Consider the following 27801-nt stretch of genomic DNA (forward strand, 5'->3'; position numbering starts at 1 on the left):
CTTGCGATTTTGGTTGTAGATTTCGCCAAGGGTTAATCCCTACGAGGTATGTGAGACTTTCATAACGTTGGGTTCGTTCACCCAAGTGCCAAACATGCTTATTTCAGCATGAATTCATCCTGAAAAGATTGGAAGTTTGAATGTTCTTGATGGGTGTTCTTGAATTGATTTCCTTCTTGAATTTGGGTTAAGATTGAGGAGTTCTTGAGAGTTTAATGTCGATTATTAGAGTTACTTTGAGTTGGATTCTTGTGTATATGTTTTGGGTACCTGAATCTAAAGAGGTATTGAGAAAAAGAATCGAAATTAATCGAATTAAGGTCAGAAAATGAGAGGAAAAGTTTGTCAGTTTTGCCTGGGGCAATGTTGGCACCACGCGCCTCGTTGCACCAGGAACGCTGGGGCGACGCGCCAGCAGTGCACCAAAAATGATCCCCAGTAACTTAGGGGTTGGCGCGGTGCGCCAGGAACGTGCTTGGGTCGTCTGGCCCCACCCGTTTTTCACCGCTTAGCCCATCTAAGTCCTTTTAAAGTGTACTAACACTTCCTATTGATTCTAACTACTTCAAATGAATTCTAAACATCTAGAAATCATCTAGAAACATGAATCCATAAATTCAAATTCAAGGTAGAGTTAAGAGTTAAGTCTTGTGAGTTCTTTCGAACATTTTGATAAAGTCCCTTTAAGTCTTTTTGAGGAGTCTTCTATAATTTCTAATAACTTGTTTCAAGACTCGAGCAAGTGAGTATGAGAATGTATTCATGAGTCTACCTTGTCATCACGAGATCCTTTATATCATGAACCATAACTCTTGAATTCATAATTCATATTCAAGGGAGAGTTAAGAGTAGAGTTCAAGAAAGCCTTTGAGTTCAATTGTGAACCCTTTGAGATCCATCATCGATTTGAGTTAAGTTTTGAGGAAGTAGGTATGAGAATGAGAAGAGTCATATATATGAGTTCCATGTTTTTATGTAGACCTTCAAGTCAAGTCGTTTATGCCCATAAATTCCGCATGAATTCCATAAGTTGAGTATCTTTGAGAGAAATAGTATCTTCAAGTTCTAAGTCTTAAATATCGAGTTCCTAATCTTTTCGAGATTATATTACTAACCATGGGACTATTACATTTTACCCTTGAAGTCTTTGAGTTGAGTAGTTCATGCCTATATTTCCGCATGAACCCTATAAATTGAGTAGTCATAAGATGAGAAGTATCTTTGAGTCCTTGAGTTGAGTAGTCCATGCCCATAATTCCGCATAAACCCTCTGAGCCAAGCATTCTTGAAGAAAGTGTTATGATTGAAGTTCTTGAGTTCTGAATTGTTGAGTCTCGAGTATTGAGTTCTAGTTACGGTTATTGAAAACCTTGAATTGAGTTATTCACGTCCATAATTCAGCATGAACCTTTTTTGAGAAGTCTTCTACAATTATTTTAAACTTGTTTTTAAAGACTTGAGCATTGAGTTTAATAAGAGCAAGAGTTGAGTTCTGTTTCTTCAAAAAATTATATGGGAACTAAATATTCCCAGAGAGTAAATATTTTCACATTTAAACAAGAGAGGAAACACCGATTTCCAAGAGAGTTTTTAAGCTAGTTTTTGAGTAATAATCTCAAACCAGAGAAAGATTTATGTTTTTAAACATATGAGTTGAGTATATTTTTGGGAGTAGTATTGAGCACCGATATGGGGACGAGTTCAGATAACTTAAGTCTCCATAAACCATGTAGCAAACGTGGATAGAAATGGTCATACTTTTTAGATGATTTCTCAATGTTTTTTAGCATAGGCTAGTGGATCCACTTAGTTAAGGTGTTCTATATCTTGGCAAGTTATAAGATAATTCTAGCAGCGTAGGCGAGACGTTATATTATCACATAGCTCATAGTGATGGTTGTCGGTTAGAGAAACTCCCACAAAGTTATATTATATTTTATTATATATATAAATTGAGTTGTTATTGTATTCTCCAATACACTGAGTTGCTTTTTACTATTTTAAAAGCTTTCCATATGTTGCATGTGTATTGTTGCTTTATATAGAGTTGAGTATTCAGAGTTGAGTACCTAGAGTCGAGTATCTTATTATTATTGAGTTGAGACTTATTTTACTGATTTGAATATCTTACCATTGAGTTGAACTATGTTTCTTATTCTTGAGTTGAGTTTAGTTGAGTGAGTTGAGGGGAGGTAAGTATGTTTCCTTTTTATCAAGTTCAAGCTTATGATTATGCTTTAGAATTCCCCTTACATGCTCGTACATTCCACGTACTGATTCATTTGGCCTGCATCATTTCATGATGTAAATACAGGTATTTAAGATCATCAACAGACGCTTCGTTGATACCACATGGGGTTTGAGTTAGCTATGGTGAGCCTCCTTGCTTCCGGAGGGTTCCACTTTTACTTTTATTTATATCAGTTGTTAGGATGTCGTGGGTCTTGTCCCGACTTCCATCTTTGTCAGTTAGAGTTTTCATAGATAGACAGTAGAGTTTCAGAAGTCTGTTCATTTATTTTGTTAAATGTTTTAAAGACTTAAGTTGCCTATTTTGTGGCGAGTTGAATATATTATTTTTATTCAGATTTTAAGCTTTGTATACTTGAGTTAGTCTTCTGCTTGTAGTCAGTCAGGATGAGGGTTCGCTTGAGGACCAACAATGGTTCTCGAGTGTCGGCCACGTCCAGGGTGTAGGCTCGGGTCGTGACATAAATATTAATATTATATTACAATCTTTCCATTAAGCTGTCTGCTTGATTTTCTTCTATAATTTTCCATCTTTAATTGGTTTTAGCTCCAAACTTCTTCAACTTTACACCAATATATTCCTACAAATAAAATACACTACTTGGCACAATCCATAAAATTCATACTCATAAAGGACAAATATAAATAATAAATGGGAGGTAAATAATGATTAAAACATATATACTTTTTGGTCTCATGTCACTAACTAACTTTGAACGGTGATAAAAAACTTTGTGAACTGTTACTAGCTAACAAAATGCTAACATAATGTAACTATTTTTGTCAATTTGATCCATCTCATCCATTATTCAACTATTTAAATCCTTAATGTGCATCAATACGCCCTAATTGAAGACTCGTCTTTTCCTCAAGGCTTAAAAGTTGGAAAATTGTGAATAAATTCAATAAGGAGTTCCTAATGCTAAGCTATTTAACCAACTCATGAAAAACAACTTCCTTTCCATTATTGGCGATTCTCCTTTCCAGAATAAACTATGGTATAAGATAGTAAGGACCAGACAAGTGCAGAACATGATGATGGTTAGTAGCATATGGAACCCTCAATTGCGAGACATGAAATATATGGTGTATTAGGACATCTGCAGCTAGTATCAACTTGTATACAACCTCACCTACTTTTTCCACAATCAATAAGGCTCATAGTACTCAGTTGCTAACTAGTTAAGCAGTAGTGTCCACAAAAATCTATCTCCAAGGTTGTAATTTCAAATAATATAGTTGATATCCCTCCATAAACCTCCTATGAGAACTTTGTTTGCTTGCTATATCCCTCATCCTTTATTTAGATCTGAATAGGTGGAATTTAAGAAATGCAATGCCAACTTTCTAGCCTCCAAAGATCTATCAACCATCTCAGTATAAGCTTCCTTAACAAGTAAGGAAGATGAATTTGAGGTTTTTGTCCATACAAACCTCAAAAGGTTTACTTTGAATGGAAACATGAATGGTATTATACAACCATTCAACAAATGATAAGTAGGCGATTCATTCTAAAGGATAATCTAGAAACACATGAGATAAGTCACCAAATTCTTATTTAACACCTTCGTTTCGTCATAAGTCTGAGGGTGATATGCAGTGAACTTTTGCAGTTGAACCCTTAAAATCAGAACAATTCTTTCTAGAAAGATCTTAGAAATATAGGGTCCCTATTACTAAACATAGTAGGAAGAGTGCTATGTAACTTAAACACATTATTTAAGAGAATTTGAGCTATTATTTTAGCAGTGTATTGAATGTTGCAAGTAAATGAAATGGTCATATCTACTCAATCTATCCACAACCACCAGAATAACATTCTTGCCTTAGACCTACGAAGGCCCTATATGAAATCTAAGCTAAATGTAGCCTCTTGGTAGCAACATCCATGACAGAGTGACCACCTAGAAGAGTGGAGTGCCACAATTGAATTATATCTAGACTATGAGTCTGAATCCAAAGCCAACTAGTCTCTTCACCGATCCAAGTAAAGGATTTAAAAGGGCACACCTATAGCTTGGTGATTAAAGCTTGCAAGACAACATCAAAATCGGTGACTACTGAATCAAATCAAACAACGTATCATCACGATGTAACAAAGAAAGACATAATAGTTCAATTATTTGATTCCTAGACAAAGAATCAACAACTATATATATTATCATGTCTCTTAATGTACTCAATAGAGAAGTCAAATGCCATAAGCTTAGAGATCCTAGCGATTTGGAATTCTATATGGATATTTTGATCAAACAAATGCTTTAATGTTCTTTGATAAGTTTGCACAATAGAATGTTCACATCATAGACTAGTGCAAGCAACTCTTTACCATACACACACTTGGCTTGGTGTTTAGGAACCGGTAGCATGCTACTATAGAAAATTGGATGCCCTTGCTGCATCAAAACAACACCAATTTCTAGACCACTTGCATCAGTCTCAATAGCGCAGGGCTAATCATAATCTGACATAGCTAATACATGTACAATGACTAATGCTTTAGTGACATTATTGATATTCTACTTCAAACACTCTAACAAAATACATTTTTGTTAAAAAAATAAAAAAAGTAATATTAATTGATAACACTTCTCATTAAGTTTATTATTTTTAAATTTTTACTATTAGCTTTAGGGTTTTGAATCTATATTATCGATATAGGTTAACAAATTGTCACATCTTTGTAGCAATTAAAATCTTTTGCATACAATAAAAATAAATATGATTCTAAATTGTAAAGAAAGATAAGAGAAGAAGAGAAAAACAAGATAAAAGGGACTAAAATGATCTAACCTCTGTACATTAAGGACTCTTCTGATAATAATATTTTCAAGGCCTTTTACTTCCAATTTCCTTCCTGACGATTTGACTACACCGGCGAGCAGATAAAAGAGTAATGGCCACTGAGGTTACTGATCGGAATCTCTCAACTCCGACATTCTTCGTCGCCGTACACGTCGGTGCTGGATATCACTCACCATCGAATGAGAAAGCTCTCCGTTCACCAATGAAACGAGCGTGTCTCGCTGCCGCTTCCGTTCTCCGAAAGGTCTCTCTCAAAATATGAATAAATAGCTTCATCCTTGTCAGGATCTAGAAGTGAGAAAAGAAAAAAAAAGAAACTTTAATAGTTAATTCTGCATGCAAATTGATCGGTGTATCGATTCCAGTTATATGTGTTTTTGATGTTTTAATTCATGGTAAAAAAAGATGCTCTGAAGCAACTAACTTAAAATTTCTTTCATATTGTGGTTGTGCTGGTTTAATTTCAGGGTGCTGGTGGATGCATAGACGCTGTTACAGCAGCAATTCAAGTATTGGAGGTACTTCAGTTACTTCCTACTTTTTTCCTGAAAACCTTATAGTGGAAACTGTATTCGACAGTGTACTTATCGACATCTCAAGACGACGTAATTGTGTTGTAGAAACTTGGAAGAATTATGCACAACAGTGATGTTTTCTGTTGGTCAATTTATTAAGAGGTGAGGAAATTTAGATAAAATATGTTGCTTGTAGGATAAACAAATTCGGGTGGAAAGATGGTCAGACAAGTAAGTGTTACCATTCTATAAAAAAAGGATGGTAAGACAAGTGCAAAGTTCCTAACTTGACATAAAATAGGTTTAAGTTGTTTCGACATTGATTGTAATGTCCGTGGTCATATTCTGGTTAGTAACTATCTTGAGATGTCTGTAAATTGGAGAATAAGCTTTTATAATTTATAAGGGGTTCATGGGGTTCTCTCAATTTTTCCTAATTTGTCACCCATGAATCTCAAATAACTTTTACAAGTTCTTCTTTGAAATTTGTCTCGGATATTGGTGCCCTGCGGATCATTGGTGGCATCAACATTACTAAGCAAAGCATTACATTTCCCGGGAAGTGAGAGATTCATGCCATTATTTGATCTCGCCAAGCAATTTCATAGTAAAGAGTTGTTTGGATGGCCTCCTTGGCAAGTGAGCTTCTAGGGTTTGGACATGCATTTTTATTGCCTCCATGAGATATGCATCATGTAGGGACATGTTGAAATTTGGGAAAACTGTCACAAAAACTATTCCTCTGTTCAAAGTAACTTCAATAGTGTCAAGATTAGCATGCTGGTATCTAATTGAATGTCCTATTTTAAAGTTGCTTCGTCATTGAAATGGATAACAAGAGTACCGTCTTAGTTAGATGGGGTGCATGTGGACGCACTAGTTACTTTTGATCTTTAAAGAATAGATTAAGGACAAACTGGTTTTTGGAAGAGGAAGTGTGTCTATACAAGTTTCTAGTTGTATAGTTTACAAAGTACCTCTTTTGGTAAAACCACATAATTTGTGAGTAGCTCTAGAAAAAGCTGGATATAATATTTGGGATAGAGGTACCAGAGTAGTAACAAAATTTACTTGTAAGTTTACCTTGTATTGAAATGTAATATCATATAAGTTAGTTGCAATCTTTGTCATAGTTGATTGAAGAAGGTGTTCAATTATATGGTTATCAAAAAAAGAAGTTCAATTACCAAGCAATGGGGTGAAAAGTGCATGATGCTTGATGAGTCACTTGCGTCAAGCTTGTTTCTGCTGTTATATGAGCTTGTAAATGTCGAAATCATATTAAAGTTTGTTATAACTTCTCAAAAAATATTTTTTTGCACAAAATGTCCCATCTTGAAGTCTTAAAATCCCCTTCTAGCATGGAGTGTAGGTGAAGTTATATTCTTGCAGGATGATCCAAATACAAATGCTGGACGGGGTTCAAATTTGACAGAGGATAGTCATGTGGAGTGTGATGCTATTATTATGGATGGTGATTCTGGAGCATTTGGTGCTGTAGGTGCAGTGCCAGGTATTCTCAGAACCAATGATCATGTACTTTATTGCAGAAAGTAGAGGTCGTGCATTGGTGATGTATTCTAAAGTTTGTTGTTATTGCTTTAGAGTTAATACTTCAAGTTCTTGTGGCATCCATTTTGTTTACTCTTGCTACATCTTCTGTGAAGTTAACCATTACCAGGTGTCAGAAATGCCATTGAGATTGCTGTTTTGTTGGCCAAGGAACAGATCTCTGGTTCTTCACTGCTTGGACGAATATCTCCAATGTATGATGACTCTTCTTTAGATGTCTTGTAAATAACTCTATATTGCTTCAATTGATATATCATCATTCTTTTTACTATATTTGTGCAATATGAATACATTATTGGCAAAACATAATTGTCTAAGAATTCAAAGAAATTGGAAGTTGCTAAAAAAGGAAGCGGGTCCAATAAACTTGTGTGGACTGAAAAATAATTAAATAGGTGAGAGACGTGTCATTCAGTTTGATGCTTCTTTGTTGTAAATTACTCATTGTTCATCTATATGATAAAAAATTGTTTGATGTTTTACGTTATTTATCAAGGTTGGCTACTTTGGTTTCATTGGCTGAATTTTTTTCTTTTTTGAATTTCAAGGGACCTAACCACTAATTAATGATGAAAAAGTTGTTTACAACTCTTGTTCTACTCATTGCATCCTTCCTTTTTCAAAATTTATTCATGTGAGAAATATAGGAAAATAATATTATTGAATTGTGTTGTTTACATTATTACATTGAGACCCTATTTATAGACCCTAGAATACAATCATTTACCAAGTAGGATACTATTTACTATTCCTATTCTTATTCTAAATAGGATTGTATGAACCTATTCCTATTCTAATAAGTTGTGTAATCCTATTCCTATTCTAATAGGATTGTGTAAACCTATTCATGTTCTAACACTCCCCCTCAAGCTAGTGCATACAATTCATGTACCTAGCTTGTTACATATGTAATCAATACGAGGACCAATGAGTGGCTTGGTGAGAAATCTGCAAGTTGATCAGCCGACTTCACAAAATTGACAGTCAATCTCAATGTGCTTGTCTTCTCATTAAATACTGGATTTGATGCATAATGCCAGTCAATCTCAATGTGCTTAATCTTCTCATGAATTACTGAATTTGATGCATAATGCCGATATCTCAATGTGCTTAATCTTCTCATGAATTACTGAATTTGATGCATAATGCCAATAAACACAGAGTGATAAAATTACTAAAATTATAGTGTTGAAATTTCCAAACCGAACTTGCAAAGACTGTTTCAAACCATAGAGTGACTCACATAATTGACATACAAGGCTACTAAACTCCCCTGAGCAACAAAGTGCTCAAAATCTAGTATAAAGTAAATGGATCATGTTGGAATCAATAGATGAGTTGATATTAAAAAAGTCACCAAAAACTGGCCGGAACATGCTCATATGCCGGAGTATTAGATTTGATGGCTAAAAGTGGTCACAATCTAAGAAATAAAATTATATGGGTAGGGTCGGAATGATGTCACGACCCAACTAGAAAATAGAAATTATATAGGATAGTTTGAATTGATGGAACGACCCCATTGAAAAAGAGAAATAATATGGGTAAGGTTGGAATGATGGCACGATCCTACTGAAAAAGAAAAATTATACAGGTGGAGTTGGAATGATGGCACAACCCTACGCAAATCAGATTTGAGGAGTCACTGGAAAGACGAATGGAACTATGCAAATAAAATCTGAGGAGTCACTAAAAAGACACATGATGCTATGCAACTTAGATATGAGAAAATAGTTCGGAAAAATCCACGGTACTACACAAATTAAATATGAAAAGTAGTCTGGAGAGATGCATGGTGCTACGCAAATCAGATATGCAAAAAAAGGTAGTCACCGAAAGGATGGCACGGTGTTACACAAATTATATATGAAGAAGTAGTCATCGGAATGATGGCACGTTGCTATGAAAAAGTAGTCACCGAAATGATGGCACGGTGCTACACAAATTAGATATAAGAAAATAGTCACCGGAATGATGGCACGGTGCTACACAAATTAGATATAAGAAAGTAGTCACCGGAATGATGCTATGCAACTCAGACACATGATGCTATGCAACTCAGATATGAGAAAATAGTTTGGAAAAATCCACGGTACTACACAAATTAAATATGAAAAGTAGTCTGGAGAGATGCACGGTGCTATGCAAATCAGATATGCAAAAAAAGGTAGTCACCGAAAGGATGGCTCGGTGTTACACAAATTATATATGAAAAAGTAGTAATCGGAATGATGGCACGTTGCTATGAAAAAGTAGTCACCGAAATGATGGCACGGTGCTACACAAATTAGATATAAGAAAGTAGTCACCGGAATGATGGCACGGTGCTACACAAATTAGATATAAGAAAGTAGTCACCGGAATGATGGCACGGTGCTACATAAATTAGATATGAGAAAATAGTCATCGGAAAGATACATGGTGACCCAATTTTTGCAAACATAATCGTTGGCCGGACGGGCGGCATATATGGATAATTGCCGCCCGCCGGCGGAAGCTCTTTGATTGTTTACCAAGATTGTAGAGGCTCTGATACCATGTGAGAAATATAGGAAAAGAATATTATTGAATTGCTGTTGTTTACATTATTACATTGAGACCCTATTTATAGATTCTAGAATACAATCATTTACCAAGTAGGATACTATTTACTATTCCTATTCCTATTCTAAATAGGATTGTATGAACCTATTCCTATTCTAATAGGGTTGTGTAATCCTATTCCTATTCTAATAGGATTGTATAAACCTATTCATGTTCTAACAATTCATAAATAGAAGTCCAGTTCTTTGTCTCTTGGTTTGACTTGTTTCTTCTTCCAACTTTATATTCTAATGAAACTTTTCTGGAAAAAACCCAGAGCTAAAAGGAGACGATGGGAAACTCCTTAAAACCCATAACGTTTGTTTAAATACAGCTGCAGGTACAAGCAAACAAGTTAGCGATAAACAACATAAAAATGCTAACTTAAACCAGCTATTTGCAAAACCATTTACCCAAAGAACACCTAAACATGTGTCCATAGAACCACAAACATCTACATACGCAGATAGTTTGCAAAACCTAAGTGAGAAAAAGACATATAATTACATCACACGAACCTATATTGAAAATATCCACAAAATCCAAACCTATTTAAACCGCAACCCCAGATCAACTACAAAAGAACCAAACCAAGATTATTTAACCCAAAGACTGCAAGGTTATAATAAACTAATTGCACAACCAAAAACTAACGCCAACCTAGTTAAGACATGTTATAACTATGGATTACTAAATACTGTATATACATATGACGGAGAAGAACTAAGCGGAATACCGGAACTACATAGAGCATTTATTACTTATAAGAGAGTTACTAAGGGAAATCTATTCTATGTAAAGTTTTATACGGCAACAGCAGAGATATTATACGAGGAAATAAAACCTCCAATACAAGTTATCAAGATAGGGTTAACCAAAGATATGATTATACCCGAGGATATCGGACAACAAGAAGAGATATGCAAAATAGAGATACCAAGTTTTTATGCCAACAAAAGAATAATTGGTATATCAACTATCATACAAGAGTTAGCAAACAATTATTTAAATGGAAATGCTATATGGAGCTACTATGCAAGAGATCAGTTAATGATTTATTCTAATTCAAGGGAGCTAAGGAAAGCAGATATGGATGAAGTCCAAAGATGGATTTTATCACTACTAAAGCCAGAAGAACGACCTACGACACGAGCATTAAAAGAAGGATTTATTTCAGCAGAATTATTAACCAGATATTGTAAATTAATTGGTCATAAATATCCGGACCATATATGTTCAAAGTGCAACGGAGAAGATAATATAATTCCAGATGTCCAGCTGGAATAATTAACGAGGAAGAAAACAAGAAGAAGATAGGAGCGGAAAAAGTTATGTCAAAGATAAGAACGGAAGTAATAATGTAAAGTTGTCAAGATATGTAAAGTTGTCAAGATATGTGTCATAAGGTAGATATGAAGTAGGTATGGGTCTTTTGTCAAATAATGACAAATGTAGATAGTGTAGATTGTAAATAAGCCGTAAAGCAAAGTAGCATGCATGTGCATATTAGACAAGTGTAAAGGTTAGGTGTAAATAAGTCTTAATAAGATAAAATAGAAACTATTCATGAATAGTAGTCATGAATAGTAGTAAATAGTAGAGGACAAGTGTAAAAAACGTGTTAGGATGAGTATTTAGTTTGTATGTCTATATAAGGAATCGGATGTAAATGTTAAAAGGCAGGCAATGCCTAAAGCAATAAAACTCTTCTTACATAAAAATCCTCTCTTTTCAAAATACTCTCTTAAGATATTAAACACTTAAAAGTTAATATGGAGAAATCTGAAATCCAGTCAGATATTTCAGATAGCATGGCAAAGCAAGAAGCAAAGGTATTTTGTTCAAAATATATGCGGAACTAATTTCATATATTCCTGAATATCATATATGTGATTGAATAAATTTATGTTAGTTATTATGTATTAGAATTATTTGAATCATGATTTCTAGTTTATTAGCACACTGGAAACAGGGAGAAAACTTCTATACTATGCCATCCTAATGTTGAAACCGGTAGGCGAGGAAAGCCGTTTAGGGGAGTAAACAAAGTTGAGGCGCTGATAAGAAGGAAGTATCCGCTAAAGTACGATGCTAGTAGTGACAGGAAAACATGATAAAGATAATCTAGTTCATAATGATCTAATATGAATTTAATCAATTATAAATATGATAGGAAGGAATAGTTGAAAATAAAATCTGCATAGACAACGAACATGACTACATATATGCATGATGAAATGATAAAAAATTATGAAACTTTAATATTATATGTACTTAAGGATATAAAAATAATTGAATTAAGAAGAATAATATGGGAAAAAATATTTAATGATTACGAATCAGAAGATATATTAAATCAAGAATGGTATGAAATAGATTTACAAGATCTATATTTAGATAATGAAAGAATAGAATGGTACGATTTAGAAATAAATTCAGACTAAAATGAAATACGAATATTTACAATATTGGACAGAAGCTATGGAAGATATGAAATTATTAGAACAATTAATGGAAGAAAATTTATGTATGTATCAAAGAACCCAAGATATGTCATATTTAGAATATATCATAAATAATATAAATGAAATATTCAGATTAAAACAACTATCGGAAGAATATTACAATAAATATTATTACATGTTACCATGAATTTAGCACTACCAAAAAATAATATTAAAGAGATATCAAGATTAAGACACTTAGTAAAAAAATACTATAGTAAAAGCTTTCAAATAAAATATTCACCTACCAAACTATCAGCTACCACATCATCACTTCCATGAATCCACTAACTACCAGTTCCGCACCGAAAAATGGTATCAGAGCTATGGATAATAAGAAACATGGTAAGAAAAATACTAGTAGAAAATTAAGAAAAATAAGAAGAAAATTAAACAAATTATATCCGGAATATAAACAACTTAATATCACAAAGACTGATAACGAAAAATTAAATCAATTAATAGATAATATATCTAAAATAGAATATAAATATATTCAATACTTAAAAATACAATGAATAACAAGAATAGCGAATATAGACAAAAACTTAATGAAGTAATTATAGAAAAACGACAAGAATTAGAACATAGGCAAAATAGACTTAATAGTAATATATTTGCAGGAATTTGTCACAAATCTATACTAGCACAAAGAAAGACTATTTTTTATCTAGAAATACAAATAAATAACTTAGAATATAAACTACAACATAATTTATAAATGAATAAAGAAGAATACGCAATAGATGAAAAAACATATGAAAATTATGACGGATTAAAAATAAAGATAATATTTTCTAATCTAGGAAGAAGATATAAGAAAATAGGTGATAATATAAGTTTAATGTTAGAAAAAGAAACGGTAAAACTAGAAGATAGTTTAACTGCTATGGTAAGAATAACAAAAGAAAATGAAGAAATAGATAGAAGAACGGAAATTGAAAAAATAAAACAACAAGCAAAAAAGGAAGTACAACAATTAGAAGAAGTAAAAAATACTAAAATAATAGAGCTAGAAAAAGAGCTAGCAATATTAAAAGAAATGTATGAAATTAAACAAAAAGAAAAAGAACAAAAAACAAAATTAGCAAATGAGATAATTAAAATTAAAGAAAAATTGCAATTACAAGATGAATTAGAAGAAAAAGAAGAAAATAACCAAGATAATCTACCCGAAATAAGAGTTGATGAAATAAACGATGATGATCTAGAACAACATTCGGAAACAAGTGAAACATATACGGAACTTTTAGCAAATATAGATAATACAAAGAATTTAGAAGTAAATGCAGAAGACGTAGACATGGACGAAAAACCTAGCACATCAGGAGTAAAAAACCCAAAAAATTTTAATCCAAAATATTATAATAAAAATTATGAACAATATAATAAAGAAAAAACTACATGGGATAAAAGATTAAATAAAAAATGGACGCCTAAACCAATAACTGGACAACATGAATTTTTAGATTTAGACTGTGTAGCAGACATAAATAAAACAATCCAATTATGGGTAGGATACATATCAAAACAATTAATAGATAACAAGATAGTAATAGCAGAGGCACCAGGATACATAGAAAGAACAATTATAGGAACAGTAAAATTATGGCTACAAAATTTAACAAATGAAAGCTTAACAACTTTAAGAAATAATAAAAAATTTGATGGTGAAATAGCCACTACAACCATGGAAATATTATATAAATACGAAATAGCTATAAGAAATGAATTTAGTAGTATGACAACAGAGGTAGAAGAACAAAATAAAGAAAAAATCATAAATCGGAATCTAATGACAAAATTAGCAATATGTAATATGTGTTACATAGATGAATATACATGTGCATTTAGAGAATACTATTATAAAGGAACATATAGCATAGAAGAAGGTAAAGAAATAAGAAAATTATATTTTACAAAATTACCAGAACCTTTTAATTCAAAAATAATAAAAAGTTGGAATGAAGCAGAATTAACAGATACCTTAGGAGCTAGAATAAAATTCTTACAACGATGGTTTATAGAACTATGTGAAAAACATAAAGAAGAAATAAAAATGGAAAAAATATTAGTAAAAAACTTGGCATGTTGCAAAAATAAGACAGCACCCCAATTTGGTTGTACGGATAGATATTATAAAAATAAAAAGAAATATAATAAAAAATATAGATCAAAATATAAATATAAAAAACCAAGAAGAAGGTACTATGTAAAAAACTACAAAACCAAAAGACCATATAGACCAAAAAGAAAACTAACGGAATGTACTTGTTATAATTGTGGAAAATTAGGACATATAGCTAGAGATTGTAAATTACCTAAAAATCCAAAGAAAAAACAAATATCAGAAATAATAATAGACGATGAAAAATATACACAAATAGAGTACGTAGATTATGAATTAGAAAGCAATGATAGTATATATGAATTATCGGAAAATGAAATAGAAAATAGCTCAGTAATAGAATCGGATAATGAATACGATATCAATGACTGAAAAAGATATACAAATAATAACTAAAGAAAAATATCAAGATGAAGAATCGACAGAACAAAAAATAATATTTGATAATAATATATTTGAGCAAATAAAAGGAAAAGAATTAGACCTAAGTGTAGCAAAAATATTCGAAATACCAACAATAAGAAACTGGTTTAAACGACAAAAAGAAGAATATTACGTAGTAAGTCAAAGAGAACATATCATAGATTGCAAATACACTAAAGGAAAAGCTAAAATACCAATAATAAATAAACGAATAATAAATAAAGAAATACAAGATATTAAGGCTAAAAATCCAATTAAATATGTACATTTAGGAGGAACAGAAATATTAATAAAAGCATGTTTTAGAGAAGGAATAGATACACCCATAGAAATATACTTAGCAGATGATAGAATTATACAACCTATAGAAAAAAGCATAATAAGTGCGGTAAAAGGTAACCTCATATACCAAAAATTTAAATTTATAATAAGTGCTAATTACTCAGTAGCAGTAAATGACAGAAATATAGATAAATCATTAGTATTATATTGGAAAATGTCAGGAATAGAACTAGCCCCGGGAAGTAAAATATTTACAGCTAGATGTAAAAACTTATATGTTTTAACGACAAAACACAAAATAACAGCAAAAAATAAAATAAATAAAATAAAAATAGAAGATCCCTTTGAAAGAATAGTTACAGTCATAGATAAAAATGATTATAGTTATAATGAAATTGATATAGAAGAAGATTTAGAAATAGTAAAAGAAAGACTAAGCACATCGAAAAGAATAAACAATGAGATACCCCAAATATCATCAAAAATGAGTACCTCAAGGAGAATAGATAAAACCCCACTAAAATCAATGGAAGAAGACATAAAACCATATCATTACTACATCACGGGAATAATGGAACAACGAAAATATTTAATACTAATAGATACAGGACGAGAAGAAAATTATATTACAAGAGAATTAGTGACGGAAGATGAAATAATAACTATTGAACAATCATGCTCCGAACTACCAAAAGCATTAATATATACCGAAGAAACTACAGAAAAGGAAATAATCATCGGAGGAGTACCAATAGTGATAAAATTCAAAATATATCAAGGAAATGAAAATATCATCTTAGGAATAAAATGGTTAGAACAAGTAAAACCATATAATCTAGAAGACAAACAATTAACAATAAATTATGAAAATAAAAGGGTAATAATAAAAAGGACTTTAGTATGATAAAAATATGAAAATATATATACTTGCGAAGATAATAATAGAAGGATATTACAACCGATATTATACACCAATGATAGATACGGGAGCAGAAGCTAATATATGTAAATATAATTGTTTACCAGAAGATAAGTGGGAAAAATTAAAAACACCTATAGTAGTAACAGGATTTAATAATGAAGGAAGCATGATCACATATAAGGCAAAAAATATAAAAGTACAAATATGGGATAAGATATTAACTATAGAAGAAATATATAACTTTGAATTAACTACAAAAGATATGCTATTAGGAATGCCATTTTTAGAAAAATTATACCCACATATAATAACAAAAACACACTGGTGGTTCACGACACCGTGTAAACAAAAAATAGGAGCAAAAAGAGTAAATAATAAAAAACGAAAAACAACAGAATGGATAAAAGGAAGTGAAAAAATTACACAAAAATTAGAAAATATAAAAGAAGAAGACCCTAAAATAGAATTAATTATATTCTCTATAGATAAAGTAAAAATAATTCAAGATAAGTTAGAATTATTATATAGTGAGGATCCTTTACAAGGATGGGAAAAACATAAAACAAAAGTAAAAATTGAGCTAATTGATAATAACAGTATAATAACCCAAAAACCATTAAAGTATAATTTTAATGATTTAACCGAATTTAAGATACATATAGATGAATTACTAGAAAAAGGATATATACAAGAAAGCAATAGTAAGCATACAAGCCCGGCATTTATCGTAAATAAACATAGTGAACAAAAAAGAGGAAAAAGTAGAATGGTTATTGATTATAGAAATTTAAATGCAAAAACTAAAACATATAATTATCCGATACCAAATAAAATACTAAAGATAAGACAAATACAAGGATATAATTATTTTAGCAAATTTGATTGTAAATCAGGATTTTACCACTTAAAACTAGAAGAAGAATCTAAAAAACTAACAGCATTCACTGTACCACAAGGATTTTATGAATGGAATGTATTACCATTTGGATATAAAAACGCACCAGGTAGATATCAACACTTTATGGACAATTACTTTAAACAAATAGAAAATTGTGTAGTGTACATCGATGATATATTATTATATTCTAAGACACAAGATGAACATATAAGATTATTAGAAAAATTTATACACATCATAGAATATTCAGGTATAAGTCTAAGTAAAAAGAAAGCTGATATAATGAAAAATCAAATAGAATTCTTAGGAATACAAATTGATAAAAACGGAATAAAAATGCAAACACATATAGTACAAAAAATAATTAACTCAAATGAACAACTAGACACAAAAAAGAAATTACAATCATTCTTAGGACTAGTAAATCAAGTAAGAGAATACATACCAAAATTAGCAGAGAATTTAAAACCATTACAACAAAAATTAAAGAAAGATATAGAATATCAGTTTGATAAAAAAGACCAAATACAAATACAAAAGGTAAAATTATTATGTAAAAACTTACCTAAACTATACTTTCCAGATGAAAATAAAAAATTTACTTATATAATAGAATCAGATGCGAGTGAAAAAAGTTATGGAGGAATATTAAAATACAGGTATGATGACACTACGATAGAACATCATTGCAGGTATTATTCAGGAACGTTTAATAATACAGAAATAAAATGGGAAATAAATAGAAAAGAATTATATTCAGTATATAAGTGTTTATTATCATTTGAACCATATATTGTATATAACAAATTTATTATAAGAACAGATAATACACAAGTAAAATGGTGGCTAACAAGAAAAATACAAGATTCGGTAACAACAAAAGAAATAAGGAGATTGGTATTAAATATATTAAATTTCACATTTACAATTGAAGTAATAAAAACTGATAAGAATGTTATTACAGATTACTTATCAAGACAAAGCTACTCAGACTGAGAACGAAAATACAATGGAAGAGATACTCAAAGCCATAACTACACTTTGTATAAAAGTGGACAGTATGGACAACGAGATACAAAAGCTAAAGACTAATGAAGATAATCTGAAGTCTAAAGCTAGTCAGCAGCATGACTATAAAAATGCGGAGCTACGTCAACCGGAAAACGGAAAAAACCCAGAGCTAAAAGGAGACGATGGGAAACTCCTTAAAACCCATAACGTTTGTTTAAATACAGCTGCAGGTACAAGCAAACAAGTTAGCGATAAACAACATAAAAATGCTAACTTAAACCAGCTATTTGCAAAACCATTTACCCAAAGGACACCTAGACATGTATCCATAGAACCACAAACATCTACATACGCAGATAGTTTACAAAATCAAAATGAGAAAAAGACATATAACTACATCACACGAACCAATATTGAAAATATCCACAAAATCCAAACCTATTTAAACCGCAACCCCAGATCAACTACAAAAGAACCAAACCAAGATTATTTGACACAAAAGTTACAAGGATATAATAAGTTAATTGCGCAACCGAAAACTAATGCTAATTTAGTAAGAACATGTTACAACTACGGACTGTTAAATACCGTATACACATACGACGGAGAAGAAGTTAGTGGAATACCAAAACTACACAAAGCATTTATCACATACAAAAGAGTTACGAAAGGAAATTTATTTTATATAAAATTCTATACGGCACCAGCGGAGATATTATATGAGGAGATAAAGCCTCCGATACAGGTTATCAAGATAGGACTGACTAAAGATATGATTATACCCGAGGACATCGGACAACAAGAAGAGATATGCAAAATAGAGATACCAAGTTTTTATGCCAACAAAAGAATAATTGGTATATCAACTATCATACAAGAGCTAGCAAACAATTATTTAAATGGAAATGCTATATGGAGCTACTATGCAAGAGATCAGTTAATGATTTATTCTAATTCAAGGGAGCTAAGGAAAGCAGATATGGATGAAGTCCAAAGATGGATTTTATCACTACTAAAACCAGAAGAACGACCTACGACACGAGCATTAAAAGAAGGATTTATTTCAGCAGAATTATTAACCAGATATTGCAAGCTAATTGGTCATAAATACCCGGACCATATATGTTTAAAGTGCAACGGAGAAGATAATATAATTCCAGATGTCCAGCTGGAATAATCAACGAGGAAGAAAACAAGAAGGAGAAGATAAGAGCGGAAAAAAGTGATGTAATAATGTAACAAGATATGTAATAATGTAAAGTTGTCAAGATATGTCATAAAGTAGGTATGGAATAGGTATTGTTTTACCATCAACTATGACAGAGGCTGACGAGGTAGAATACACTCGTCTTAACTGTAGATTTGTTTTTACTTAGGTGTCAGACACAAGTAGTAGTTACATTGAATAAAATATGTTGAAGTGTATGACCATCTTATCTAAAATGTTACCAGTTTCAAAAACAAAAAAAAGACCATCTCATCTAAAAGTTTAAGCTATTAGAGATATTTACTTAATTATATTTTCAACACGGTCCCTCACATGCAAGCATGATTCTTTATGATGAGCCAAGCACGTGGAAATGGTTTTTAATAATGGGTGCTGGTTAGATTTGAATCTAAGAACTTTGTTTGGTCTGCTACCATGTTAAAGAAATGGACCTTAAGCCTAATCCAACTCCAAAACTAGCTCATGAGGTGAGGATTGTCCAAGTTCATATAAAAAGAAACATTCTCATCTTTAATGAGCCGATGTGGGACTTAACAACAATATATTTATGATAATTGTTCCTTCTTTTAGGATTCTTGGAGCCTACTCTACTCTAAACTCTGGCTCACTCCTATGTAAAGGGTAATATATTCCGTTGAAGAGACATCTCAAATGTCCCTTGATAACTACAAAAGTGCTTGTCCTTGTATCGAGATATATCCAAAAACGAGTAAAAATAGGTCACAAGGGGAGGGATTATTGTCCTTTGTTAGTGAGGGCAAGCAACTATTCATTATTATCTACGATCTTACCTTTATCAACCAATTCAATAAAGGTCTTCTTTCCTTCATTGTGACATCTAGATATAGTTGAAAAGACTTTACTTTAAATTACAATACCCTAGAGTAACACCCTTTGGTCTCTCTTAAAAAGTTCAAAATTAACTGTATCACAAGTTTCCACCACTCACTTCAACTATTTGCAGAGCTAAACCGGTTATCCATGACATTCCAGTTTCCTAATTTTTAATTTTAATTGCTTCTGTTGAAGTGTATGATAATCTCTTCGAAATGCTTAAACGGTTAGAGAGATCACAATTTTGTTTATTTGATTATATTATATTTTCAACACACCTATGTACGTGCGGGCTTGATTTTTATTTTTTAAGCCAAACACATAAAAATTCTTGTTGATAAAGGGTGATGGTGAGACTTGAACCCAGGATCTTTGCCTACTGTCATGTTGAAGAATGTGACCATCTCATTAAAAGGCTTAAGCTGTTAGATTTGCTTAATCATAATCTCAACAACTTCCTACTATGATTTTTTTTTATCAGTGCATGAAAGTTGTCTTCAAATAGTGACTTCTCGAGTCATAATAATGCATTTTAATGCTAAAATATTCATAGACATTCTTCTGCCAGTGCTCCAAATTAAGAGTGGAATGACACTTTAACAATGGGGAGATATCTATATAATTAGAGGGAAGTGCTTAGCTCCTTTTAAGCTAAAAGGGAGATCTCTTGAATTTTAGTCAAACTAGATGGGTGGTCTATCTAAATATTATATTTTCTTTTGATCAGTATTCTTCCTAGATTTTGGCTTGAAGTAAGCTATTTATTTGTGATATGGAGACAGTCGCTTGTTACTGAGAAGGCAAGAACCCAATGGAAAATATACAACGCAATGCTTGATGATGCCAAAGCTGTAAATGATGCTCCTGACATAAAGATGACCAATGCTAAGGAGACTAATGCAATATCTGGTAAGTTGTAGTATATTGTTACCCAAGGTCTTTCGACTTTGATAAGGCTACCATTTTGCCTATGTTTAAGATTTTTCTTGGATTTCCTCAATGGGGCTGTTTATCATGATGTGGGGAAGGCCAATAAGTGGACAAAATTACTTCTTATGTTCCAATTTATCCGACATAATTTTAATGGGACAGAGTTTTTACGATAGAAATGAAGACTTTTGAAATTTTTGGTCTAGAATATGCTATAGCATATATGTGGCTATAAAACTTTTGAAACTGGTGGCCTTTAACATGTCACAAAATTTATGTGGTTATAGAAGCTTCTCATTAAAGGTAAAAAGCTAACTGTAGAATACGGTGTTTCCATATTTAGAACTGTCATTCTTTTTGCAACAGACTACAAAGAATCACATAAACTGAAATGGAACGAGTACTATTTTGAGTTCTGATGAACTAACATTCATATTATGAGGTCTCAAGTATCCCATTTTTTGTATTTAGTTAACATTAGGTGAATCTTTTTTTTAATTTGTTCTTTTGAAAAGGACATTAGGAAAATCTTAACCCTCTGGTAAGTAGTGTCCTTAGAAGCTATTACTTTGTGCTATATACAAGGTTGTATTTTTTCAGTATATGAAATATTCCCCTGCTATACAATTTGCAGAGTCTAAATGATATCCTCTATGGAATCATCAAACTATATCTTGTGCATTAGGCTACTTGTCGACCATGTTAGTTACTATACTATCTTTGACATAATTGATATCTCCAGTAGACTGAACTGACTGGAGATGCATTTCCTCTGATTGTGCATTTTTGTCATTGGGATCGACTCTAATCTTTTGCAAGCTACTTATTTTACTTCAGGGACATGTATATATATAATTTTATATATATGCATTTTACTTTATTATATAGGTTCTTAGTTAACTAGGTTCGCACAAAATAAAATGCTTCCGCATAAACACTATTTTCTTACCGAGGTTCAAATGAGGTGGCTTGACTACTGCCAGAGCTCAGGAGATGGGGAGAAGTTGATGGCGATGGGGGCTTAGGGTAGTAGTGGGGATGCAAATAGTGTGCGGGAAAGGACGCTTCTTGCATTAGGGAAGTAGCTAGAGAGGTGTTTGGGGTCTCAAGGGGTAACTTTGATGGACACCAAGGATCAACTCTTACCTCTTTTCTATTTGCCTTGGTGATGGATGAACTGACGCGACATATCCAAGGGGAAGTGCCATGTTGTATGTTATTTGCAGTTGATATAACATTGATTGGTGAGACACACAGCGGAGTTAACGATAGGCTGGAGGTTTAGAGATAGACCTGGAGTCTAAAGCGTTTAGATTGATCAAGATTAAGACATAGTACTTAGGGGTCGTTTGGTTTGAAGACAAGTGATGCTGAGATTAGTTATGTTGGGTTAGTTATGTTGAGTTTAGTTATGTTGGGTTAGTTATGTTGAGTTTAGTTATTCTGCTATTTTTTCTTATTGGATGCTTGGTTTGTTGTATTAAAAATAACATGTCTTGCATAGTTTCTAAGATTTTATTTTATTTTTTAAAAATATCCTCCACCTTATTTAGTAGAAAAAGGGTTTGAGAAATCTCAAGAGTATTTTTGTCATTTTCATTGTTTTATCTTGGGATAACTAATCCTAGTACTATTAATCCACTGTATGGCAAGGATAACTTATTTGAGTACTAATAACTAATTCTGGTATAACTTATCCCATGAATAGTAACCAAACAAGAGATAAAGCAGTACTAAATATTTATCCAAGGACAATCTATGATTGTCCAACATTCCAAACAAACCCTTAGAGTGCAAGTTGAGTGACGCAACTCACGTGGCAGATGTAGAAGTAAGGATTGATACTTGAGTCATCTCCAAGAGAGGAAGTTTTATGTATTTTGGGTCAATATTCCAAGGAAATGATGAGATTGACAATGATGTTACACATCATGTTGGAGTGAGGTCGATGAAATGGAGGTTCGGATCCGGTGTTCTGCGTGATAAGAATGTGCCGCCGCCAAGATTTAAAGGTTAAGTTCTATAAAGTGGTTGCCAAGCCATCTATGTTGTATGAGGCAGGGTTTTGCCTAGTCAAGAACTCGCATGTCTAGAAGATGAAAATAGCCGAAATGAGGATATTGTGATGGATGTGTGGCATACAAGGAGAGATAGGATTAGGAATGAAGATATTCGTACAAGGTGGTAGTGAACTCCCTGATGGACAAGATAAGGGAGGCAAAATTGAGATGGGTCGGGCTTGTTAAGAGGAAAGACACCAAATTCTCCTTTAGGTGCTTCAACTGCGGTATAGGTAGAAGGAGCTGGTACGGAAAAACCTTCTGTATAAGGTTCGAAATGGTGAATTGAGGTAGAGTAGACCGATGATCCTGTAGTCATTTGGCCGGCTATTGAAAGAAAAAGCTTGCATCTGCTTCCCCTATTATATAACCGGTCCCATCTCTCTCCAAACCTAACGTGGTAGTTTCCCATCATAGGGCTTTCTATCTATAGATTAAGCCATTACCAAGGAGCTAATTCGTTCAGAACTCAGTTGACTGCTTCTATAGAGAAGGCGGAGAGGCGCGAATGCCCTAGTGAGGAGATGTGAGAGGTTGACAATGGTGGGTATCATAAGAGGTAAAGGTGGTAACTGAAGAAGTATTGGGAAGAGGTGATTAGACAGGACATGGCGCACCTGTAGCTTACCGAGGAGATGACCCTATATAGGAGGATATGGAGCTCAAAGATCAGGGTAGTGGAACGTTGTCTGGTTCCCTTATCAGTATTGTTGTTATTACTCTTCAACTATTTTATTCTTCAATTTTATTATTACCTTGTTGTGTCCTTACCGTATTATTTGTTGTCGCTACTATTCTCTTCTTATTTTGTTTTTATCTTATCTTCTTCACTTTTGTATTTTCTTTTTCGGTGCTTGATTTTGATATGTTTTACTTGAGTTGAGGGTCTAGCGTAAACAACCTCTCTACCTTCACAAGGTAGGGGTAAGGCTGCTGGCTGCATACACACTGCTCTTCCCAAACGCCACTTGTGGGACTACACTAGTGTTTTTGTTGTTTAACACTATTTTCTAGTTGGCTGGACCATCTTGGTTTTCCAGTAATTTTTCATAGTGAGAAAATATTAGTATATTGTTAATTACTTGTTACCCTCTCCCTCTTCCCTGTGTATGTGTATCTCATACATGTGCATTTTTTTAAGAAGTAGAGAGCCAACCATCTGATCAATTGAGGGGAGATGGAGTGGGTGACCAAATCTCCTTGCTTGATGCATTATATGAAGACTTAATTTCAGACACTGTTGGGGTTATCTGTCTCGATTCGAAAGGACATATGCCTTGTGGAAGTTCTAGCGGTGGGATAGCACTGAAGGTGATAAAACTAGAAATGATTTTTAAATTTCTATCTAATTGTAATAAATTTGAGGGTTTTGCAGTAGGTGTTTCTCTGCCCAACTTCTGATTTTTTTCTTGTATACATGTGCATGTTGTGAATGAATTTAATACACTTGAAGGTTTCAAAATCAGAAGGATTGTAACTGGTGCAGTTTTATCTGGGTGTTAGTTACTTCAATTGGTGGTGGTGGGTGTCCTGAATTCAGGCTTTAAATTTATGTGATGAAGATTATGAATTTATGATTATCCTCAGTTCTTTTATCAGTAAGATTATCGTAAGTTGTAATTAGAGCCTGAATATGGTTGACACTGTTGTTTGGACTTGGAAAGTAGAAAATTCTCATTCTGTCATAATATAAGTTGAAGTTCGTTATTGAACACAACTGCAATTCTTGAAAAGGGGTGTTGCATTTGTCAATGGACATGCCTTTTGGGAAAGAACCAGCTATCCATATTGATTTCTTGGTAATTCTAACAAGACAGAATTGTCTGTTGATTAACCTTTTCAGGCAGCCTCTTCTCCTTCTGTGTTGATTTTTAAAGGTCTTGGCTATCAAAGGACTTTCATCAAAGAACAAATACAGTTTTTGGTCAGACAACATCTACAATGTCCCACCCTCAAGCTAATTGGTGTATCCTCTAGAAAAATGGAGGAAGAAGGATACAATTCACCCTTATTAATATATAAAAGAGTTGACAGTGATGGATAGTGAACGTAGGGCCGTGCAAGCTAAGTGCTAACAACACTGAGTTTCTTGTATTTCTTTATTTCTATCTAGATAGTGTACACATATTTTCCCATCTTCTATATCCCCGCTGCTTCTATTAAAACTTCTTAGTATTGTTTAGAAGTTATTACTGTGTGTAAATTACAGATATTGCTGTTTGAACAAGTATAATATACACATATTTTCCCATCTTCTATACCTCCGCTGCTTCTATTAAACTTCGCAGTATTGTTTAGATGTTATTATTGTGTATAAATTAGCCTTGTCATTTCGTTGGATATTGAGAAACTTTACAATGCTCAATTGTTTGTGGCCTGAATTCTTCCTTTTGGTTTGATATGAGCAGTTGGCCCTATCATGTTCATCCTTTGAATGATAGTTTTCTCTTACCCTCCTCTCATTTCTTCTTCATAGTTCTTCTGTATATCCTTTTCCTGCACTTGATTCTCTGCTCATAATGGACTGCTTGAAAGGCTTATATAATACTTCGTCTTTACAAGCACCATTTAACTGAATATTGAAAAACTAATATATTATTGAAGGAAGCAGAAGTTGTATCACAGTTTTGGTTTCGTCCAAGATGTTTGCTTCTGGTTGAGCATTGGGTTTCTCTTTTCCTTGCACTATTCGTACAATCTACTTGGAGTGAACAGTTTTCTTGCTTTCACTGTCTATTATTTTCTTTAGCCTACTAAATTTTTGTGAAACTTTCCCTGCTTCCAAATTTTATTGTATTTGCAAGAGCGGAGGTCCTATCTTCTTTCTTATATTGAGTTGATAAGTTCTTTGGATTGCTTATTTCAATCTTTGAACTTATAACAGGTAAGTGGGCGTGTAGGTCTAGCAGCAATGTATGGTTCCGGTTGTTGGGCATCGTCAAGGGGACCTTTTGGAGCTCCATTTATAGTGGGATGCTGTGTCAGTGGTGCTGGAGAGTACCTAATGAAAGGATTTGCTGCTCGGGAATGCTGTATCTCATCATCACTGTATGCTTGCCATGTCTCTGAGATACCTGCTTTCCCATTTGTCCACGTTACCTTTTCTCCTTATTATTAGATATAGACAATATGGTTATTGAAGTTCTATATCGTGGGGAAAATTTTACCTGCAAAATCCATGAATATTACTGAAAATTAGTGTTCATTGTTAAATTTGTGAACTTAAACAAACATATATTCCATCTCGCTTTTTGCACTTGAAATTTTGTACTTGCATGTTTCTTTCTGCAGGTCTCAAGCTGGTCCATCTTCTGCCTGTAAAAAGGTTTTGCAAACTATTCAAGAAAACAGCCAATGCAGTGTTGACCGAAGTGCTGGATTCCTTCTAGTTCAAGCAGATCCTCCAAGACTGGTAAGACTGTTCCAGTGTTCCCTTATCTTTCTCTTTTCTCATGCTTTTTATCTGAAGGAAAGAAAATAAAGGAACTTCCCCATTGGCTGGCAATCCATTGTCCAGAGGTTGGGGGCAGTTTGGCTAGGCTGGAAGCTGTTGAGATTGCAGCTGTATATTCTTCCTCGTCTTTTGGAATAGGTTATTTTGGCAGCTCTATGGATATGCCCAAGGTATCATAAATCTGCATATTCTCACGTTTTATGCAGCATACAATGATTTCTGTGTTTAAACTGATGGTACCTCAAGTTAATAATTCTCTCTATCTATCTTTCTTTCTGTGTGTGTGTGTTTGGGAGCGGTGAGGGGAGTAAAGGCAGGAGCGCATGACAATTGGCAATGTTGTTTTAATGACAATTAGATTAATTAGGAGCAAGTTGGTTATGGTCAAAGTTGATCACCGAAAATATTGATGGCTTATTTACTTTGTCATTGTTCATATTCTTGTTTCTTTTTTAGGAGAATCCCATCCATTAGACAAATATCTGCTTAATTGTTGGAAAACACGAGAGATTAATTATTCATATATACTTTTTTGAGTTACACAATACCTTTGGCTTTTGTCAAAATTCGTTACTAATAAGACCAGCAGCCAATCTTCGAGCTTAATCAATTGAACCTAGAGAACTAAAGCTCGAACCTTAGACTTGGTAATGAGGTTCAAGATGATAATAACCTGTTTGTGCACTTATCATATACTGATCTGCGTATAAATCATTATAATTGGTTAGTTAAAAGGAATAATAGGCATTGCTTAAATCTAGCTTTTTGTGTTGATATGTTGAGGATAAGGCTTTCAATATTGCAGATCTCACACAAGTTGCGCTGATTCTGTTCTTTAACATACTATTTTTGACTGCTGTTGCTGCAAAATGTCACTGCACAAGTTATCATTTAACATTAACTTCGACCATCAGTGTAGCTATCATTGTGATCTTCTACAGGTTTCAGTGCTTAGGAGTAAAAAACAGCAAAATAAAGCTGGAATTGATGAGTTTGCTGCACGAATTAATCTCATCTCCAAGGAACGGTAGTGTTGCAGCAAGAGAACAGGAGTGTCAATTGGGCCAAAAAGACTTCCCCATTCCCACTTCAATGGCATCATCAGTTAATCTAATTACCCAAGATACGTCCGAGACCGATAGACTTGCAGTTGAAGGAACGTTATAAACGTAGTTGAGCCAAACGGTATCAGAGATTCCAATGATAAACTAAAATTGATTTTGATAGCTAAGAGAGGAATAACTCAAGTTTTTCCTTCATATGGAAAAGGGTCTCTTTTTGGGATGAAGAATTAATGAGGTTTGCCTCATTGACACAAAAAGCTTAAACATTACTTGATTTGACTTTTGTAATCTGGTTGTGTGTTGCAAAGAAGAGAGTAAATTTGCCAAATAATGGACAA

The 27801-nt window shown here is 33.1% G+C and overlaps 1 protein-coding gene across 1 annotated transcript; it reads left to right on the plus strand.

Annotated features, from left to right (window-relative positions):
* Positions 1-5081: 5081 nt before the first annotated feature.
* On the plus strand, positions 5082-27801 carry LOC125869189 (putative threonine aspartase). The gene is made up of 9 exons (XM_049549753.1): positions 5082-5299; positions 5523-5573; positions 6963-7083; positions 7238-7336; positions 24090-24256; positions 25830-25993; positions 26237-26357; positions 26465-26569; positions 27341-27801. The coding sequence occupies exons 1-9, from the start codon at positions 5147-5149 to the stop codon at positions 27428-27430; spliced, it is 1071 nt and encodes a 356-aa protein (XP_049405710.1). The 5' UTR covers positions 5082-5146; the 3' UTR covers positions 27431-27801.

The sequence above is a fragment of the Solanum stenotomum genome, chromosome 6, assembly GCF_019186545.1.
Source record: "Solanum stenotomum isolate F172 chromosome 6, ASM1918654v1, whole genome shotgun sequence".
Classification (NCBI taxonomy): Eukaryota; Viridiplantae; Streptophyta; class Magnoliopsida; order Solanales; family Solanaceae; genus Solanum; species Solanum stenotomum.

Coding starts and splice junctions, on each gene's coding strand:
- LOC125869189 (XM_049549753.1), top strand. CDS start 5,147: ATGGCCACTGAGGTTACTGATCGGAATCTCTCAACTCCGACATTCTTC. Junction 7,084..7,237: donor TGCTGTAGGTGCAGTGCCAG/GTATTCTCAGAA, acceptor TCTTCTGTGAAG/TTAACCATTACCAGGTGTCA. Junction 24,257..25,829: donor GCGGTGGGATAGCACTGAAG/GTGATAAAACTA, acceptor AACTTATAACAG/GTAAGTGGGCGTGTAGGTCT.